The sequence below is a fragment of the Nematolebias whitei genome, chromosome 6, assembly GCF_014905685.2.
Source record: "Nematolebias whitei isolate Nwh7 chromosome 6, NemWhi1, whole genome shotgun sequence".
Taxonomy (NCBI): domain Eukaryota; kingdom Metazoa; phylum Chordata; class Actinopteri; order Cyprinodontiformes; family Rivulidae; genus Nematolebias; species Nematolebias whitei.
The window spans coordinates 32,633,524-32,655,308 of record NC_056503.1 but is presented as its reverse complement, the minus strand read 5'-3'; the positions used below and the strand labels follow the sequence as shown (position 1 = coordinate 32,655,308).

At 38.3% G+C, this 21,785-nt stretch overlaps 1 protein-coding gene across 1 annotated transcript; it reads left to right on the top strand.

Moving 5' to 3' along the window:
• Positions 1-232: 232 nt before the first annotated feature.
• Positions 233-20,828, top strand: smc4 (structural maintenance of chromosomes 4). The gene is made up of 24 exons (XM_037677526.1): positions 233-271; positions 1,165-1,310; positions 2,015-2,205; positions 2,997-3,188; positions 4,129-4,305; positions 6,117-6,281; positions 6,612-6,739; positions 6,918-7,058; positions 7,429-7,579; positions 9,680-9,844; positions 9,970-10,203; positions 10,337-10,522; positions 10,682-10,843; positions 10,921-11,146; positions 11,221-11,297; positions 15,328-15,480; positions 15,629-15,755; positions 15,928-16,117; positions 17,965-18,109; positions 18,195-18,368; positions 18,518-18,700; positions 19,684-19,916; positions 20,020-20,203; positions 20,629-20,828. Exons 2-24 carry the CDS (start codon positions 1,187-1,189, stop codon positions 20,791-20,793), a joined length of 3,873 nt encoding a protein of 1,290 aa, XP_037533454.1. The 5' UTR covers positions 233-271; positions 1,165-1,186; the 3' UTR covers positions 20,794-20,828.
• Positions 20,829-21,785: the final 957 nt, after the last annotated feature.

Genomic DNA, 21,785 nt, shown 5'->3' with positions numbered 1-21,785 from the left:
TTTGAATTTTTTTTTTCTTGCCTTGCCCTTTGAACGATCCATGGTGCCTTGCGTCAGTTTGTAACGAATTTGGTTCGACGGCGCAGTTTAGGCGCCATTTACAAGATAGAGTTTTCAAGTCGGGGTGGAAAACGACACGCAATAAGACAACGTTGAACTTTATGGATTACATTCGCCAAACTTAGGATTTCTCGACGCCTTGTTTTTGGAAATAGCGATCTTGAACAGAAAAGGAGGACTTCTGACTGACGGCGTCGACTTTTGTTGGAAGGTACACGAATTTCAACGGAGAAAAGTCCACTGGGGCGCCGTCTAATTGCTGAAATTCACATGCGTTAGTTCCAAGCTAAAACGTGCGGTTAATCGTGATAAACCAAAATTTAACGCCAGCAACCGTGGGGAACAAAAACTATTTATTTCCATGATTTTTTGCTTTACGTTACGTTTTATATAGAAAGGCTGTACAAACTATAAGGAAGTGGAACTTTTCATCTTTATTTCCATTGTATTGTGCAAATAAACACGACTTTGCAGTTAGCTCTTCTCAGTTTATTTGAAGGAAACTTAACCAGCGAGTTAGTAGGTTACTCGGTTTATCACCAACACAGGAGCTCCCAGGATGGAAAGCTGATATTACTGTCAGTTTGAACCCGTACTTTTTTTTTTCTTCTTTTTTTTTTTCTTGCTGCGTGGCTTTGCAACATGGCTAAGGCTAATCGCTGGGGAGGGCTGAAAATTCAACTCATTTGCATATTAACTGTATTTTTGTTGGTTTTTTTTGCAACTTATTTTTGTTCGTTTTTACGATCGTTACGTTGTTTTATTCGCGTGCTGGCTTTTTTTTTTTAATTCCAAAGTGGATTCTATTTTTAATTGTAAAGCAGATTAAGTGAAGTTTGCATAAATGGACGCATAATAATAGCGCTGCAGCACCCCCACCCCCTCCCTTTTTATTGTTTTAACTAGTGTTTGCTTAGAGGAAATCATGCCGGATCGTGGCAGTAAGCTGAAGGAGCGGCAGGGAGATCTGCTTGTAAATGATAGAAAGTGTAAGCTGCGACTAAGTGGAGTTATTTTTTTATTTTATTTTATTTTTTTGTATAGATTGACAGGCACAGAAACCACTCAAGGATATCCCCCTCTTTTTTTTTTTTTTTCCTCCAGTGACCCCTTCATATTTTAAACCATGCCATCTAAAACTGCGAAACGCTCCACCAAGCCTCGGGAGGACTCGGAGGACGAGCGGGATGTACCCCCTCCAGAACCCAGGTCCAATGGCCAACAAGAGGAGGCACCACCGACAGCAGCTGGCGAGTAACAAAAGCCTGTTTTGGTGTCTAGATCTAAATAAGTTGTGCGTGTGTTGTAGAGGCCACTTGCCTCCGCTTTCTTTTTGATTTTTGCCATAATCCGAGCACAGAATGACTGAGTTATTTTATTTTTGGTCATCCATACAATAAAAAAAAAAACATTTTAAGAACGCACTGCTTTCCCGTATGCCCGTCAACTCAGGTAAATTGTTTTTAAAGGATGATGTAAATAATTTTATTACAACTCTATAACTAGTTGATGCTTTATGACGTGTTGAACTGCGCTTGTTTGTGGCTGCATGTGAGCACAATAGGTTTTGAACAGGTTCTTGAAGGCAACAGAACCGTGTTGTTACCATGCAACACGGTTTAGCAGCTTTATTTGTTTTTTTATTGTTGCTTACAGTCTGAGCTTTGCTGCTGAGTGAAACGGGGCCGTTGTAGATCGAGGCGTGCACTTTATTTACTGACAAAGTGAGGCATCTCCTGTGTGTGTGTAACAGTTCATGTTGGCTCGTGGCAGAACAAAGAAAAATGACAACTTTCTTAAGGAGACGTTTGAATGTTTTGTTTGTGTGCGTGGTTTTTTTTTAAGTGTGTGCGTCTACCCCTCCCCCATGCATCCCCCACCACCACCACCTGAAAGGACACGAGCAGAAGAATAAAAGTTGCACTTTTTGTTGTTGTTGTTTTGTGCACCACAGATCCGTCTCTGGGGGAGGCTGCCGAGGCAGTTGATAACCGAAGTTTGGAGGAGATTCTCGGCAGCATCCCTCCACCCCCGCCCCCAGCAATGACCAATGAACCGGGCGCTCCCCGCCTCATGATCACACATTTAGTCAATCGCAACTTCAAGTCGTACGCAGGCGAGCAGATTCTGGGGCCTTTCCACAAGGTACGTCATAGTCTGCCTGGAGATTACTTCTGCTGGGAGGAAATTAGATTTTGCAGCCACTGGTTGTGTGCCTTCACCTTACTTTGTCTTTGTTTTCTACATTCTTACTGCATGCATCCTAACTTCTGCACTAGGATGGATTCAAACAAAAATAATTAATAATAATGGTGACTTATAAACATCGGTGCAAAGTTACAGTCCTCCATTTTGATTTGCTCTTTCAACTTGTGTAATTTATTGATGTGCCTACATTTCCTTTTATTATGAATTTATTTAAATTTCTGACTTTTCACAGTTCTCTCACTACAAATATATTTTAACTAGAGTTTAATCTTTTCATATTGTTCACTTTTTTAATTATTGGTAAATTAGTCAACCACGTCTGTGCATACCTGTTAATTTAAAAGGGAATTTAAGTTTTCGATTTAGTTTTTTAACTGCTATTAGTCTGTTATTTTTAAGTGTGCATGTTCTGGGGGTAAGTCTGCGTTCATTTTTGTTAAGAGTTTTATTTTTTGAAAATTGAAAAATAAGTATTGGCACAAAAAAATCAGTGTTTTATATCAGCTTTTGGCTGCCATGATTTCTAAAGATTGTTTTTGTCCATAAAAACATGTCTGTCCACCTCTATTTTAAACTTCAATACACTCTTGGGGAATTTCTTCCCACCCACAGATTTATTGGGTTAAAATTATCTTGTGACTTTAGAAGTCCTGTTATTTGTATGTAATGATGTGTGTATTCATACAAGTGATTCATGTATTTTGTTTTCTTTCATGCCTGCCTCCCAGCGATTTTCCTGCATCATTGGTCCCAATGGAAGTGGAAAGTCCAATGTGATAGACTCAATGCTCTTTGTGTTTGGCTACAGAGCTCAAAAGATCAGATCAAAAAAGCTCTCAGTGCTGATCCACAGCTCTGATAAACACAAGGATGTGCAAAGCTGCTGTGTGGAGGTGCATTTTCAAAAGATTATTGACAAGGTATTTATATTTCTGCTACTGAAAAGCAAGATGCTCCAAGTACCTTTTCAATGTTCAGTCCAAATGTAAAGCCACTGTTAGAATTTTTCTTTTTGACAAAATTATTGTTGAATAATTATATTGTTGAATCAGCTTTCATATAATGGTATTGCTACTCATTTGAAACATCCGTGACTAAACGCAGACTCAAATCAGTCGTGAAAGTTGCTCTTGACACCCACACATGCTAAATTCAATTTATCTTGCGCTAGAATGGCATAGATCCCATTATTTTAAATATATATATATATATATATATATATATTATATATAAACTATTTGATAAGACTACCTAACAAAATCAACACATTAAGTTTCTGTATTAAGTAAAACATTGTATGTGCTTAGCTTTGCTAATTATCAATAAAGCAATCAAGCATTTCTGTATTTTATATTTATCATGCCACAAGGAGTGTAACTCTTTAACGATGACTGCTTTTAAAAAATATTCTGTTTGCTTCATCTTTGCAATTTAATTTATGTTGTTAAAATTTATTGCACATAATGTTGTAGCTTATCTTTGCAGGGTATACAAAAATAAAGTGGTGTGCACTTTAACTGAAAAACTTAAATCATTTTAGGCGTGTTAAAAAGTCATGAGGTCATATTATTTGTCTTTTTTTAATTATTTCTTTCAGTTTAGTGTATTAGAGCACACTTATGTATTTATTTATTTATTTTTAAGGGCTTTCCAGTAAGTGGCCTAAATTTTTGTGGTGTTTGTAATCAAACAAAGTAAATTGTCCTCAAAAAAATGTATTTTAATACTTTTGAGCACTCGGTGTTCTGAATGTTTCAGTCTGATGTGTGGATCTGTTTGGACCTCTCCTAAACTGTTGTGTCCTGCTCCTGTGTCTCCCCCCCCCACACACACACACACATACACACCCCACCGAGGCAGGAAGGAGATGACTACGAAGTCATCCCCAACAGCAAGTTCTACGTTTCCAGGACTGCCAACAAAGACAATTCCTCAGCCTACTTTATCAGTGGCAAGAAAGCCACATTCAAAGAGGTGGGGGCTTTACTCCGAAGCCATGGTATTGACCTAGACCACAACAGATTTCTGATCTTACAGGTAAATGCAATTTCCTCTTCCACTTTTAACGTTTTATTTTTATTGTTATTATTCCTCCTTTAACCATCCCATTCTGTCAAAGATTTCCTGCTCTTCACTCTTCCCATTTCCCTCTCCTCTCAGTCAAGTGTTTCAAATATACCTTTAAGCCAGGCCTGGATGAGGGAAGTAACCTGCTGCACTGGTACGGGAGAGGAGAGGATGTGTGCTCTGCCAGCCCTTAGACTGCTATAGCAGCGCATCATGGTTTGAAACAGTGTGGAAATGGTGCGAACCATTATTTGCTGCTTTAGGATTTTAAGGAAGACATGCGTTTTTACCATTTCACGGGAAAGTCTGAACGACTCGCCTAGATTTTTGTTGTGGGGAAGACTCTGAGGACAGGTTGGACTTCTTCCTTTTCCATGTACCCGCCACGCTTTAGCAGCACGTAAATATTGGCGTGTGACAATAGACCCCAACCCCAATATTGGCAGTGCTGCTTCAGTGTGGCTGGATCAAACACCCTCCATTACCATGGCTTTGTTAGTTTAATTTGTTTTCCTCAATGTTAAGATGCATTTTATTTATTTTTATTATCATTATTTGCTTGTTTGATCATTTATTTTCCACCATCGTGTAGCATTGCTTTGCACTGAGTTTGAACCGGTTTACTTGTTCATTCCTACCCCAGCTGAGTCTGTTACATCTGGCATCCCCATTATTACTGATTAACTCAACGCATATGGGGCGATGACTTGTCAGAGCAGAGCTAAACGGATGGTTTAAATTTTGTCCCAGTTCTGAGAGGCTATTTATTTATTTTTGGGTTGGTTTCAGTTCAATAGCAAGCTTAAGTACTTTTTATTTTCATTCCTCTTCAATGTTTCTGTCATATGGGGAAAGGGCTTGAGCTTGTTCTTCAAAGTCCTGTCAGTTTTCCAGGCATGCTGTAAAGAGGTAATGTCTAATTTGTACTCCATCGAGCTTGAGGGACATCAAGGATTCATCCCTCCTGCTTCTTAAGCTTCTTTTTTTTCTGTCACGCATAAAAGTTAATTTAAACTTCCTCACGGTTTAACCTAATTGAAACTTTAAATTTTTACATTTGTGCTTAACTGAATAGTTTTATCTAGTAATTGGTTTGCTAAAATGTTTAAATAAAAATGACCTGTTCACAGGTTTAAACTTTAGATGTGTCCATTGTTAGGAAATTCAAACCTTGTTTTTAGTTAAATATCTCAAAATTTACAATACAAATATATTTGTTTTAAAAACTTTTTATTTTATTTATTTTTTTAAAAGCTTGTTCAATCTGTACAATCATGTATTTATTCCCACAAAATGTGTCATCCTTCATTGGCTTTATTTTATTTAAACTACGAATTAGAAAAATCTATTCTCAGAAGGCAAACTCTTGTGTGGTAGATTATTATCTACTACGGGGAGTGGTGGCGCAGAGGTTAGAGAGGTGGGCTTGTGATCTGAAGATCGCCGGTTCACGCCCCGGCCCCGACAACATCAAAAATTGTGGGTGGGGTAGGTGAAACACCCACACTTGCCCCCACCCTCATTCGCCCCATGAGCAAGGTCCTTAACCCCCACTATGTGCTCCCTAAAACAGGTCTCTCTTGAAAATGAGTTCTCGTGGCTCAATGAGACTAACCTGGATAAATAAAGGCTAAATGAAAAAAAAAAAAAAAATTATATTGCACAGGAAGCTTTGCTGGATGTTTTGGTTTGTTGTTAAGTTGTCAGTGTTATCTTTGCTTTTCTTTCTGTAAATGAGTTCATGAATACTTTGCCAATGAACTCTTCTGGCTTGTGCCCAGGGTGAGGTGGAGCAGATTGCCATGATGAAGCCTAAAGGTCAAACGGAGCACGATGAAGGGATGCTGGAGTTCTTGGAGGACATCATTGGTTCCTGTCGACTCAAGGAGCCGATCCAAGTTCTGTCTCGCCGCATTGAGCTTCTCAATGAGCAGAGAGGAGAGAAGGTGACAACACACCATCTGCTCACACAGCTTCTTTCCTGTGCCTTCACTTAATTTTGCTTTAGATATAAAGATGGCTTAAAGGTTGATTTTGGTTTAGGTTTTTTATTTATTTTTTTATTTTTAATTTTCATAAACTTTGTAAGAAAAGACTGATTGACTTGGCCTTTTGTCAGATATTTACTGGCACTCTGCCTGATTGTTGTGAATGAGGCTTAATTTATGTCAACTTTACTGTCCTTCAAAGATTTATTTCTTTTCTTCTTTTATTAGTTTGTTGCACAATAAACTTTTTGGTCAGATATTAAATACTGTTTCTTTTTACTGTCCCAGCTAAATAGAGTGAAGCTAGTGGAAAAGGAAAAAAATGCTTTGGAAGGAGAAAAAAACAAAGCTGTGAAGTTTCTAATGCTGGAGAATGATATCTTTAAACACAAGAGTCACCTTTATCAACATAATGCGTGAGTACACCTTTATCTTATTTCTACTCTGAACAGAAAAATAATCACGGTTAAAAAGGTACACGGAACAACACGGCGTGCTTCAGTGCCCTTCACCTTTAAAACCCTTTAAAATGATTAGTAGATGATTTATGTCTTTTATTGTTGTTTTATTGAACATTTTGTATCTATTTATCAGTCATGATCTACAGAAATGTGTGGTGGAAAAAGAGCAGGAAAAGCAGAAGATTTTGGAGGAAACTAAGGAACTCACTGAAAAAACGGCAAAGATCTCACAAGAAATGGAAAAATTGGACCAAGAGCGCAAAAATGTCGAGAAGTAAGAAATCTTCAACCTTTTTTATTTCACAACAAATGTTACGTTTTCTTAGGTACCAGCTTTTTACTATTGAAATAATCGTAGTTGTTGCGTTCTCTACACTTTTAGAAAAAGGGTTAAAATATGTGATTGTATAAATACACATTGTGACCTAGCATTGGTGTATGGACTTCTTGTATTAAAAATTTCTAGATGTGTTTTTACTTAATGAGCCTTTAAAGAATGTCACAAATGATTATATATATTTTTTTAAAAAGGTGTATCCAGAAAATGTTTTTTTTTTTTTTTTTTTTTTTTTTTTTTTTTTTTTTTTATGTAATTTTTCTGACTGGCTTGAATTTACCTCAATAATTTCTGGTGCCTTTGCTAGAAAACAAAATAAGATCATCAAGTACATTGAGAGCCATAAACAAAAGTTCACCCAACTGGACCTGCAGGATGTGGAATTGCATGAGAAGAAAAAACACTGCGAGAGCAAGAACGGGACGTTGCAGAAGCAGCTGAAGAAAGACCAGAAAAAGGTGCGTTAGTCTTTAAGATGCAGTTCATTATTACACACAGTTCGTTCACTGCATTCACCTGCTGCTGTTAGCTTCTCTGTAGGACATGCATCTTCTCACACTGATGATTTCACAGCAGAAGCTTCATTCAGAGGAAGACACCATGGGCATTATGAAAGACACTTTATTTTAACTGTGGCCAAGAAACTCTCACAGGAAGAAAGAAAAATTAGTCACACAATGTTTTATTTTTAAAAAGTTAAATAAGTACTTATTTTTACTAGAATAGATTGTTTTCATACATTGAAACGTTTTCCCCTCAAAGTATATGTTTTATTAAAGATTTTACAACAGTAAATCGTGCTTAAAAATATAGTTATGATTAAAATATATGACTTGCTTTAGGCTACAAGTTGTATTAAACAGTGCACTCGTGATTTCACATTACATACACCCTTACACAAACACGACATGGATGAAAGATAAACAATAAAGCTAAAAAAAATCTAAAAAGAAAAACATTCTTTATTTGTTCCAAAAACTAAATATTTACTGATATTTGCAATCTTTACTCGGTCAACTTAGTTTAAAATTTTTCTTACAACGTCCTACTGTGGCAAACGTAAAGACATTTGTTTTTAAAGGGATTTTTTTTAAAACATTTAAAAATAAAAATGCTCTGTAAATAAGTCCAGATATTTACATTTTAAAGCCTGCCTCCCTGAAAAGTTTTTATTTTTTCAAAATGCCAGTTTTTGCTGTAAAAAGAACATCACTGAACAATTTAACAATTTTTAGTAACTTATGCTCATAGGGATAATTTCCCTTATGACTTAAACAAAATGGTATTTACAGACAAAACAATACATTTTCCTTCAATGATGAAGATGAGTAGTTGTGTATCTTTTGCCTCAGTATTAAAAAAATCTGGTGTTAAACTGCAAATCAGCTTTTATGACAGGAAGAGCCATCAGACAGGAATCAGCCACTAGGGGGGCTGTGAAGTAATGCAGAGACTGATCGTTGATGTGTTTTACAGTAAAAAAAAATTCTTTCACACTTCTTGATAAACTGTATCTGTCAGACCACTCATAACTGCAGGGATGTGGGATAAGTTTTCTTTTTTTCTCTCACTCCCTGCTCTAGAAATATTATGGTCAGCGGGAGGGCTAGGCAAAGTCAGGCTGACCTCTGGGGAGCAGTGTTCTGCTCTGTGGTAGTCAACTATGGCCTGGCTTGTGTATTTCTCCCAGCAGCCATATTCACATTTCACCCGCAGTTAAACCCCACAAAATAAACTGTAGATGCCAATTCTCTTGTTTTAGTTTTGCAAAGATGCAGCAAATTCAGACCGTTTTAAACGGGGCTTGTTCAGTGGTTTTTAGTTCATCATACACAAGTGTTTTGGCCTACTCTGAAACAAACTTTTGTTACCGGTACTTCTTTTACACTTGTCGCCCTACATCTGTCTTATCTAGTTTAACAAAAGTCTCGAGGCCCCTTCTTTATATGAACATGTAGATATACCTGTAGTTTCGAAAATAGGCTATGCACCAGCTGTGTGTGTGAGGAACATGAGCATTTATTTTTGACTCCTAGGAGGCTTGAAGCCTGTTTTATTTATTATATGTGATGCAACAGATAAGATGGCAGTTATCAGCAAAAAATACACATTTGTTGCTCATCTGTATTGGCACAACATCAACAATAATCTAGCTTCCATGTGACATATTCAATATTTTGTATTTTTAAACTTTTCATGAAAAGATCCATTGTGATGCTAGGATCATATTGTAGTTATAACACGATGTACGATAGAGTATGTCAGGTGAGCTAAAGTCAGGTTTTTAGTGTTTCTCGTAATATGTGCCCCAAAAAAACAAGGGAAAGTTAGTATAAATAACTCAATGTACAGTAGAATAATACTTGACTATGTTCATTTCCGTCTACAGTTGTTTTTAAAAGTAAATTAAAAGCAAGCCTAACTAGTTAAGGCATTTTGCTTCATGGTTGTAAAGATGAATGAAATTCGTTGATGTCCATGTGTGACCTGTCAATTAAAAATCCCAGTTAGATGCATCTCTGACTTTGACTTGTTCTCCTGTCTGACTCGTTTTTCAGCTGGAGGAAGTACGCAGCGTACCAGGCAGCAGTGAAGAAGCCATCTCTGAGGCAACAGCCCGCAAAGAAGAGCTGGAGAAACAGAAGGCAAAAGAAGAAGAAAAACTGAAAGAAGTGATGGAAAGTCTTAAAGAAGAAACCAGTGGCTTGCAGCAGGACAAAGAGGTTTGTAAACATTAACATCTTTCTTTAATGGTTGATGCAACTGTAGGTCAGACACGTTTTGCTCAATTTCAGAAGGATGAACTGCTTGTTTTCCAACCTTTTTGTTTTTCTCTTGCTCCACTCAGAAAAAGGAAAAAGAGCTCATGGAACTCAGCAAGGCTGTAAATGAGACCCGTTCTCGTATGGATCTAGCCCAGTCAGAACTTGACATCTATCTTAGTCGCCACAAAACTGCTTTAACACAGCTCAACACAGCCAAACAGACACTTCAGACAACTTCTGAGACGCTGCAGGAACGCTCTGCTGCCATTAAAGACCTCCAGCTCACAATACCCCAGAAGGAGCAGGAACTCAAGAAGGTAAAACTTCTACGATGTTTATTTAGTTCAAGTAGCATTCACAACAGCAAGCAACAAAATAATACAACCATGTGTTTGTAGCTTCAATTTTAATTTTTACACTAACTTCTTCTTCTTCCCTTTTTCTCTGCAGGACCAGATGGAGCTGGAGCAGCTCATGAAGGTGGATAATGAGACCAGAGAAATAGTAAGAGAACTGAGGCAGAAGGTGGATGAAGCCAAGAGCTCCCTGTCCTCTAATCGCAGTCGAGGAAAAGTTCTGGATGCTTTAATGCAGCTGAAGAAGAGTGGCAGAATTCCTGGCATCTATGGAAGATTGGTAAATTAGAAATAAATATTTTAACATTGACATAAGCATTGCAGTAACATGTTAAAGTCCACTTAGATTGTTTTACTGGATAAAAATATTTACTGTATTTATTTTCCCAGTAAAAGAAAAGGGTCTAAAATTATTTTGAATGTCTTTCTGTGATTGCAGGGAGACCTTGGAGCCATAGATGAGAAGTACGATGTAGCCATTTCCTCTTGTTGTGGGGCTCTGGATAACATTGTAGTGGATACCATCGACACGGCTCAGAAGTGTGTGACTTTCCTTAAAGAACAAAATATCGGGGTCGCCACGTTCATTGGCCTTGACAAGGTAAAGAGAGTGACTTCAGAACTTCAGTCACAAAAGTGTTTTTGGGGTCATTTCTGCTTCACTTCTTCTTTCCACAGATGAAGGTGTGGGAGAAGAACATGGCTTCTATTCGCACTCCAGAGGACATCCCTCGCCTGTTTGACATGGTGCGAGTGAACGATGAGAGCGTGCGACCAGCCTTCTACTTTGCCCTGAGGGACACACTCGTAGCCAAAGACATGGAGCAGGCCACGAGACTGGCCTTCCAGAAAGACAAGCGCTGGAGGGTGGTCACCCTGAAGGGACAGATCATTGAGATCGCAGGTGTGGGACTCGTGTCTGAACTCCAGTTTTGTTTTTGGATGTTTTTATTTTGACCTGTGGTGTGTGTTTCCCAGGAACCATGACTGGAGGAGGGAGAGTGATGAAGGGCAGAATGGGTTCTTGTATCAGTGCTGAGGTCTCCCAGGTGGAGGTGAGGTCAAAGTTTGCAAATCTGGGTTTATAAGGTGTCTTGAAATATGTAATCGTTTTGATTCTATAAATTTAACTGCTTAAAGAATTAGTTGTGATTAAAAAAGGACATTTTTTTTTAATGCATTTCATACAATTTAGTTTTGTTCTATTTAATTAGTATTTACTGTAAATTTGCACAATAGTTTTCAAACACAATATTCTTATTAACAGAATTAACTTTTTCTTTTGCTCCCAAAAGCTTTAGTAACGCTACTTATTTTGTTCCAAAAGTTTTCTCTTATTAATATGACCTAAAAGGGTTTAAAATCCTACATTTCTTAAAAGGTTTCCACGAGGTGTTATGGCATTCAATGGGTGTTTAAAAATTTAAGGCCATAAATCATGTTTAAAAGCATAAAACTGAATCTCAGTGGCCTAAAGAAAAACTTTCCTCCGTTTCTAAGAAAATGGGATTCAATGATCTATTTTTAAAAAATCTGCAAAGCCTGCTTTGTGGCTCAATAATGTCATGAAGTGATGATGATGGACTGTGAGACCACCCGGCCGCAGGATTAAAACAACTAACAGATTTATTATTACCGAGGGAAGATCAGTGATGATGCAGTCATTTTGTCTTTAGTTTTAAAAGTTAGTTAACCACAAATAATTTCTAAGCTGAGTTCATTCTTCATGTCTTGGAAACAATACGAGGGAGACGTTTGCCGCTCATTTGATGCGTTGAGCGTCACGTCAGCACAGCAGAGTTCTGCTCCTCTTGTTTCTGTGATGCTCACTTCATTAACTAAAGCACAACCTAATCTTCTAAATTATTCTAAAACAAAAGAAAAAAACTAACATGTATTACTTTAAGCGTTCACCTTCAATGACATTAAAAGGACATTAAAAAGAAACGACTTAAATTTTATTTAAAAAATCAATAAATTTGATTGATTTCTGTTGAAACCCTGTAGTGGATCAAAACCAGTTTGCTAGTGCTAAGATGGCCTCCAGGGCTCCTCCTCTGAGACATGGGGCATGCTGTTTGTAGGAATCAGTTTTGTTTGTTGGTGGATCCTCAGATCGAAGAAGTCCTTTGGAGGAAGGACTAAATATCTCGGCAAAAAAAGAAAAACTGTCCAGAGGACATCCTGATGCATGCATGGTCCAGAGGACCTGACTGAACATTGTTGGATTTTATACCTGGATTATTGAGCATGAACTTTGGTGAACACAAAACATTATTGTGTGAATGTTTATGAAGCACTGTTGTGATCCATTTGTCTTCCGTACATTTTTCGGCATCTTTCTCGTTCCACAATTTTTGTGCCATTTCAACAAGTCAATATCAAAATGTTCAGCTCTTTCAGGACAGTCCTGCTATGACTTTGGTATTGGTGCAACTTTAGCTTTTTTAAATATTTAGCCTGTTCTGTCACTTTTTTTTTCTCATAGAAAATGAATTGAGCTCATTTTACATCCTTCAAATCTTTAGATCTGTTTACAACCTTTTACTGCTCCTTTCACATTTTGTTCTGGTTCAGCTTCTTTCAGCTTCCACATGAAAATTTAACTTTTTTTTTTTTCTCTTCGGCTAATTTCAGTTTCTGCTTTTTTTTTGTGTGTGCTCCTTTCAGATTCTTTCTGTTAACTACAACATTTTTGTACTTCTGAACTTTTTTCTGCTAATTTCTGCAAGTTTCAGATTTTTTTCTGATATTTATGGTATCTGTTTTATGCTCATTTTAGATTTTTCAGATAATTCTCTTATTTTTTTTCTAACTACTTTCAACTTTTTTCTACGTAATTCATCAAAAATGTGCTCTCCACTTCCTTTTGGTACCGTAATTTAAGTTTATTTCAGCTTTTTAGCTATTTTTCAGCTGTTTTGCTATTTTCAGCTTTTTTCAGATAATTTTCTTTTTTTTTTTTTTTTTTGTGCTAATTTTTGTTCTTTAAACAAACCTGTTCTTTCTGCTTTCTGCTGCTAATTTAAGCTTATTCTACTTTTTTAGCATCTTTTAGCTATTTTGGGCTGTTTTTGGATGAATTCACATTTTTCATGTTAATTTATGCTAATTTCAGCTTGTTATGCTCCTTTCAGCTATGCTAGTTCCTTGGGGTGTAACAATACGCTGAAATCACATTTCGTTTTGGTTCAGTTTCAAGGAGGGCTCAGTCCGGTTAATTTTCGGTACAAAAAAGGCCAAAATAAAGTCTTACAAAACATTTATTTTGAAAATATGCCAAGTAAACATGTTTGTGTAAAAATAAATAAAATATTTCCCTGAAGGTGAAGAAGACTCAGCTGCTCGCTCTCGGTGACGTCCTCAGATTGCATACACAAAGGGGTAAAAAAAAAATTGAGTTAAGATTATATTTTTAAATTAAAAACGTTAATTAGATCACAATAATACAATAACAATAGGTATGTTTACATGGACATAGGTTATCTGATCGTGAAAAACTGACCTGACTGCGCATGTGCGACTTTGCCATTTCCACCTGGCTAATGCTAATAATATTAGCATGTCAGGGAGCAAAACTGATCGGTGAGCGACACAACATTTCTACTAGAAACTTTGAAAGAGCTCAAAATGATCTATATTACCTGTAGCTCAGTCAGGGAGTGCAGTAACGTCTCCACCATCATTAAAACCTGTCGCGGATCCATTTTTGGGTGCTCAGGTTTGTTTACGTTCACCCCGGAAGTAGAACTTCTTCTTCTGTGGATTTTTTAAGGAGAGTTTATCACTCTGCGCATGTCAGTACTGCTGTTCAGAACAAAGCCCGCTGCATGTAAACGCTCGTCATGAACAGATTGTGCCCATGTAAACAATACATTTGAATTTAATCTGAAAACATTTCAATCCGGTCAAAAAATGTTGCGCATGTAAACATAGCTATTACCTCTTCTTGCACGGTCATCATTTCTGTTATGAAGTGGTTGAATATCCTCTCGCTCATCATCAGGGTTGGGTGTATTGATGATCAGTTTTAGCTTTTTCATAAAGTGCTGGTACAACTTTTTGGCTGAAGTGTTGACGTGATGGGATGTTGTAGGCAACGGGGCTCAAGAACTTTAATCATATACTTAAAGCCGGCGCATCAACAACAGAATTCAGCCGTAGATCCAGATCTTTAAAAACTCCTACAGCTTGTGTTATTGCTTTGGACTGATCTGAATTACCTGATAAAAGGTGTTTAGATGCTGCTCTTATCAGTCTTTGCACCAAGCTGCTTTTCTTCCTTGTAGAAGAGATGTTCACATTCAGATGGTGTCGTTTCAAGTATGTTAACAAGTTAGACGTGTTGCCTGCTGCAGATCCAATCTCCGTGAAACGTCGACACGCCGCTTTGGATTTGTTCACTGTTGTTGAGTTTAAACAAGAAAGCCATAATGTTCCTAAACAGGCGACCGCAACAAGATGAAAGGGTCTCCTGCTAGGTTGCTAATGCTACGCGTGCTGCAAGACTATGCAACAATTAATAGCGCTGTGCTGAAACACGCTTAGGAACTTTAGTTCCGCGGCGCATAATCTCTTAATAAAATTGAATGTGTGAAAAAATAACCGAAATGATACGCACATGGACCGAACATGCTGTGTACTGAAACTATTCAATACACCCACATGTACCATTACACCACAACTAGTTTCAGCTATTTCTACTATTTACCTTACCGGTAGCTGTTTTATGCTAATTTTAGCTTTTTCAGCTAATTCTTTTGTCCACTTCCTTCTGGTAATTTAAACTTCTTTCTGCCTTTTCAGTTACTTTTCAGACATTTTTTTTTCCTTCTAATTACTGCTTTTTTAAGTTACTTTCCTAATTTTTCTGCTAATTTCTGTCTATTTAAACCCCATATTTCATCAAATGTGTATTCTTTCTGCTTTATTCTGCTAATTTAGGCTTGTTCTTCCATTTCAGGTACAATTCAACATGTTTAACTAATTTCAGCTGTTTCTCAGCAAGTTCTTCTGCGGCATTCACACTGCATTTTTGCAGGAAACGTAATTTCTCTAGTTTGATTTAATTAAATTTTTTTCCAGCTTGATCGTATGGAGAGCAAGCTGAATGAGAAAGTGTCGAGGCTGCAGAGCTGCCAGGAGAGAAAGCTGCAGCTCGAGGAGAACGTCCAGCGCCTGCAGCCACAGCTCAGAGAGATGAAGAACACTCTGGAAAAATACACCAACAGCATGAGTGTAACTACTTTATCCACTGTGTTTGTCTCATTTTGTGGTATTTATTTATTGTTCAGACATCACTGCTGCTCATATTCACACAAAGTGTCACAGTTTAGCCGGCCCAACGTCTTCTGCTCCTTGTAAAGCAACATGTTTTCTTCCTCAGAGTTTAGCTGACCAAGAGACTCACTTGAAACTCCAGATTAAGGAGCTTGAAGCCAACGTGCTGGCTGCTGCCCCAGACAAGGCCAAACAGAAACAGATGGAGAAGAGCCTGGAGGCGTTCAAAAAAGGTACAAACTGCTATAAACTGTAAAGAGAAGTCCTAAATATTTTGATCAAGATTTTATTTAGAAAACATACAGTTGTGGGTTTTTCTTTACATGTTGAAAGTGTTATGGTAAAGTTGTACTAGTATATAGAATAATTTTTATGCTTTTTTGTCTCTCCTAACACTTGTGTTAGATTACGAGTCAGCGTCTAGTAAGGCTAGGAAGGTGGAAACTGAGGTGAACAGACTCCACAACCTGATTGTGGACATCAACAGCCACAAACTGAAGGCTCAGCAAGACAAACTGGACAAGATCAACAAGGAGCTGGACGACTGCTCCTCCATTATAACCAAGGCCAAAGTGGCCATAAAGACAGCTGATCGGTAAGAATAAAAACACTTAAACATGAGCTAAAGTGCTTCTTTACCAGATTTTTTATATTATATTACAGAGGAATGTGTATTTGTTGTGAAATGTTTTATACATAACTAATATTTGTTTGAGAGAATTTCATGTCTCGTCACAGACATGCCGTTCTTCATCCTCTCTGGCACACACAACAAACTGCAGCTGTGTGAGGAATCGGTCTAAGAGCTGCTTAGTTTAGTGACAGCATCAGAGTTGGCACCAGTAACTTTCCACGGTAAACGCAGCAATCTGTCCTGCCACGCGTAATTATGTTTAGTGTGTGTGTGGAGGAGAGGGACAGGTGTGTGTGTTACTTTACTACATAAATCTCCACGTCTTTGTTTCCTTTAAATGAAGTTTTCAGTTGTGATTAAAATTGTCTTTCTTCGTGTGGCTGGTAATGATGTCGTTGGCTGGACAGCTGCTGGTAAACCGTAGTGGAGGCTGTGTGTGATGTGTTTGTTGTGACCGGCTGTCCAGCTAATCCAACACCGAGGAGCTCATGAATTGAAATTGAAAAAAGACAGACTACTCAAAAAATCTTCTTAGGAATTTTTTTGTTGTCGACTCTGCTGCTTCTGAAGCTCTGAAGAGTTTACTACCAAAATAATTATTTCTCCTAATCCCATACCAAGTAAATGTCTTCATGAGACTTGTCAGCCGGCATAATCCTGATTGTTTTCTCTAATCTGTGCTTCTGTTGAACTTTACAGACACTACATATTAATGTGATTAATGATCCCAATGTTTTCCTTTAGTCTGCTTTAAAAGGGATTCATTGAGCTGCATCTGATCATTATTTTCCCCTCTGAGTAAATAAAGGGTGGAGGGGAAAAAAACGATTCATAAAAAAAAATCTAGATTCTTAGTCCTTGCGATTCTGAATCGATTCCAAAGGCCCATAAATCAATTTAAGAATGCGTTTACGTTTTTTTCCGCTCCTACTCGCATCGCACTACATGTCCGCCTGTCACTGTAGAATTTGGCCTTGTAGGCCACCGTACAGCAAGCTAGCCAGCCAGCTCCCTTTATCTGAATGGAGTCTGCTAGTATGGAGTGGAGGACGTCGCGATTCAACCTGTTTTTTCATTGTTAAGACGTTTGGGATTCTACAATGTTCCAGGGGAAGACTGAGACAAGAAAAAACCAGGCAGCTCAGTTACTACAATACTGGTGATTTAGGTTATAGAACTTTATTCACTCCTACATTTGTTCCTATTTTTGGTAAAAAAAAAAAAAAATGAAATGATGCAAAAAGATTTGTTAGTGAGGAACCTAAAATTGTTTTAAATAAATGTTCTATTTATGTTCTAGTTTAATCTTTTCATCTTGTCAGGTGCATAATTTAAACAAAATTTATGATCATTTCAATAGAAAAATTGTTTGAATCAAAAATCGATATTGAATCGAATCGTGACATCAAAAATAGGAATTGAATTGAATCACCAGACAGATTCACACCCCTAGTATCCGTCATGTGGAAGGTGTTCTTTAGTTCGGTGTGAAGCTGCAGAAGTCGTTGTCTTAGCGTCCATCGTAGGACCACACCAAAAGAAGAAATTTGGTTGTCGGACGGTTCGGCGTCTCGTCTTCTGTGGACAGACAGAAGCTGCAGCTCGGCTGTCCTGCTGCTCACGTTCTAGCCGTATAGCTAACCCGTTCATCGGAGCGGGAGGTGACGAGTTGACCGGAGCAGAGATTCACTTCTTAAAGCCGGTGTTTTGTTCTGCCACTCTGAATGTGACGCAACGGCTCTCGTGTTGTCACTGCACCTCTAAAAGAACAAGTACATGAAGGTTTTTCCTGTTTATTTCATCTGCAGAAACTTGAAGAAGTGTGAGGAGGGTATCGCTCGTGTTCAGGGTGATCTGGAGAAGGGTGAGAAGCTGCTGGTCAAGCTCAATGAACAGCTGAAAACACTGGAGGAGGAGGCTGGAGAGATCATCAAAGCCTGTCACGAGGCAGAGGTTAGTGCTCCTCACTGACGTCCTTCAACATTTAACTTTGTTCCAACTTCAAATCAACATGAAGGGTTTGTGTTTGGTCCGTTAGGCCTCTCTGCCTGACGTTCAGGAACAGTACCGTGCGTTGACCAAAGAAATAAATGCCCTGCAGCAGCAGGAACACGCCCTGCAGGAAGAGTCCCTCAACGTCCGCCTGTCCATCGAGAAAATTGACGCCTTCATCTCCAAACAGAACAGCAAGATCAAGCACTGGCAGGATGAGGTGAAGTGTCACTTCCTGTTTTTGGTTTCATCTAGAACCTACTCAGATAAATACTTTGGCTCCATGTGCTTTGGTGGTAGTTTTTCTTCAGTTTCATGTCAGATGTTTAAAGGTTTTAGTGTCTCTGACCTGCGATGGTTTCCCAACAGGCTGCGAAGCTTTCCCTTCACACCATCGATGGCCAACCAGCAGAGGAGCTCCAGGTGTTATCTGCTGCCGAGCTGGAAGGCACCTCTAATCCAAACATCATCGCCAACAAGATTAGCGCCTTAGAAGTCCATTGTGGTCAGATAAAGCCCAACCTGGGGGCCATCGCAGAGTACAAGAAGAAGGTACACCAAGCGTGGAGAGTATTTATGTTCAGTGATTACTGAGACGTGATATTTACCGTCGATATGAGTAGCTGCTGTTCGATTAAAATGTTTCACTGGAAGTTGTTCTGAAACAAGTTTAGGTACTAATTTCTCACCATAAAGCACAACGTTTCAGTTCAGATCAAATATAAACTTAATGTCACAAAATGTTTTAATCACTTGCAGTTTATTTGGGGGAGGAGTCAAATCAGATTATATAAGATTTTTGAGCTTTAGTGCAACTCTTTGTTCATAATTTATTAGTTTTTATTATTAACAGTAAGTTAGTTTCAAAGCTCAGTGTGGTACAGAACAAAAAACCATTCACCTCGTCAGACTCTGGTGCCTGTTGCATTTTCTAAAATAGTGTAAATTTCTAAAACGTGCTCTGTCAGAGTATTTGTCACATTTTATATTAAAGATAAACCATGAGGTCCACTAAAGGTGAAAAGATTACCAGACATAAATTGAAATATGAAATACTTTGTCAGTTTGTCATCACTGAAAATCCAACACGTGACATGTTCGTGTGTGACAGCTGAACAGAAAAAACCCGAGTCAGGTTTTCATGTTGTGGAGATGAAACTCTGGAAGATTCTGTTCAAGAAATAATTATTAGCAAACACATTTATTTACAATTACTCAGAAGTTGATTATCTCGTGCTGCTGTATCATTCATACCCACCTGCTCACCACAGACTCATGTTCAGGCTGCTGCTGTTGTTACACCGTGTTGTTTTACATTATTAGTGTTTATCTTAGATCCTTGTATACGGTCTCTTTTTACACTTTATATTTTTGGGTGTAACCAAGACTTTGTTCCACCTTTTGATGCGAATGCAAAGAAACTTGAAGTTGAAATAAAACAAAGCAGTATTTATGGTAAAAATTAATCTTTTGTAGTTCTTTACCCTCAGTCCACTGTAAAGTCAGAGGAATAATGGTGTGTGTGTGTGTTTCAGGAGGAGCTGTACCTGCAGCGTGTCGCTCAGCTGGATGAGGTCACCACGGAGCGGGACAGGTTTAAACGAGCGTACGAGGATCTGCGTAAACGGCGGCTCACAGAGTTCATGACGGGCTTCAACATCATCACCAACAAGCTGAAGGAGAACTACCAGATGCTGACGCTGGGCGGAGACGCCGAGCTGGAGCTGGTGGACAGTTTGGACCCCTTCTCTGAAGGCATCATGTTCAGGTAGCTGCAGGGCTTTGTCTCAGAGTTCAACTTTATCACCATCTTTTGTTACGAGTTGTTCCCTGATAGAAGCAGACTCCTCCTCTCTGTTTGAAATCTTTAGTGTTCGTCCTCCAAAGAAAAGCTGGAAGAAGATCTTTAACTTGTCTGGAGGAGAAAAGACCCTCAGCTCTCTGGCTCTGGTGTTCGCTCTGCACCATTTTAAACCCACGCCGCTCTACTTCATGGACGAGATCGACGCCGCTCTGGACTTCAAGAACGTCTCCATCGTGGCCAGTTACATATACGTAAGAGCTGCACGCCTCGAAATGCTTTTATTCTGAAAAACTAATAGTTGTGCATTTTACGGTTTATTCTGAAAGTGGCAGCTAACTAAAACACAACGAGTCACAAGAACAAAAACCAGAACCTTCTGCAGAATCTCGTGCAATTAAACTGAGACTTTCCAGATCTTTCAATCCTCTAATATCAAAAGTTGCCAATTGGTGTCGCATCCAAGTCGTATAAAGATTTCTTATTAAATTTAAACTCCATCTTTGGACTTGGATCAGAAAGTTCTGAGGCTCAAACTGCTGGACTCTACTGCCAGTTTTTTTTTTTTTTTATAAAGTTTTTTAATACAAGTTTGTTTTATTGTAAAAAAAATAAAAAAGTCTGGAGCAACAACACGTTCATCCATGACTTAATAAATGACGTTTCGTTCTGCGTGCAGGAACAAACGAAGAACGCTCAGTTCATCATCATCTCCTTGAGGGACCACATGTTCGAGAAGGCCGACCGTCTCATTGGCATCTACAAAACTCACAACACGACCAAGAACGTCGGCATCAACCCCAAATCCATCGCCTTCAAAGAACTCCAGCTCATCTCCACATAAACCTGAAGACTGCTGGGATTTTAAACCCTGTAAATATGACCATGTCACATGCTGCTATTCTTCTAAACTAATAAACGTTTTCTTAATAAAAGCTCATTATTGTCTGACGTAAATCTGAATCCATACGTAGAAGCTAGCAGTAATACAGCTCAGGGTTTCTCTACACTTTATTCAGTTAAATTTCCCATTTGTCTTCATGTCAGTGACCACATAATAAAAAGTTAAAGTGCTTTACAGTTCAGAGTAAAAAATACATGAAACAGGATGAATATATATAAAATGTGTGCTTTTCTTAGTGGGTGAAGAAAATACATCACAATGTTTGCACAATAAACATGTCGATGAACAACTTGGACTGCAGTGAACGCTGAGCTGGTGTTCGTGTTCCTCGTGATATCTGGTCGATCCAGCGGACTCAAAATGAGGAACATGTGTCATCACAAAATTAAACAGTTTTTTTTACGTGGGCTAAAACGTTTCTGCTTTAACCAGCAACCTAATTCTCTGAAATGGTTTGGATGAAATCAATTTTTCTACAGGACTTTAAACGACAGTCAGGAGATCAAAATTAAACGATTTTATCTCAACCAAGTCACAAAACGGACGTTTCTCCAGTTTAACTCGTGCAGCGTGAACTGCTCGAATACTTCAGTATTTAAATACTAACGTACGGCAGTTTAAACACATTTGGCTGCTACAACTCTGCGATGATCAACATTTATGTTCTAATAGCGGGTTTTGGTTTTTTAAAACATAAAATTCCAGTTTTCATGACATTAAAGCACGATTTCCTCAAGCTCAACACATTTATCAGCTGCACAATAAAACGTTGTGACGGTGACGCAGCTTTAAAACAAAACCTCTGACTCTAAATGTAAAACACACGATGGAAGAAAAGATGGACACCTTCACAGAGAGGATACGTTAAAAACACCGAACAGTCAGAGGAAACTCCAGGAGGCTGAAGAGTTGATGTCAAAAGATTCTGCTCA

Bases quoted from the DNA above. Each gene is read 5' to 3' on its own strand.
- smc4 (XM_037677526.1), top strand. From the start codon at position 1,187: ATGCCATCTAAAACTGCGAAACGCTCCACCAAGCCTCGGGAGGACTCG. The intron at 6,740-6,917 runs GTGAGTACACCT...TCTATTTATCAG, and splicing joins CACCTTTATCAACATAATGC to TCATGATCTACAGAAATGTG. The intron at 11,147-11,220 runs GTGTGGGACTCG...TGTGTTTCCCAG, and splicing joins ACAGATCATTGAGATCGCAG to GAACCATGACTGGAGGAGGG.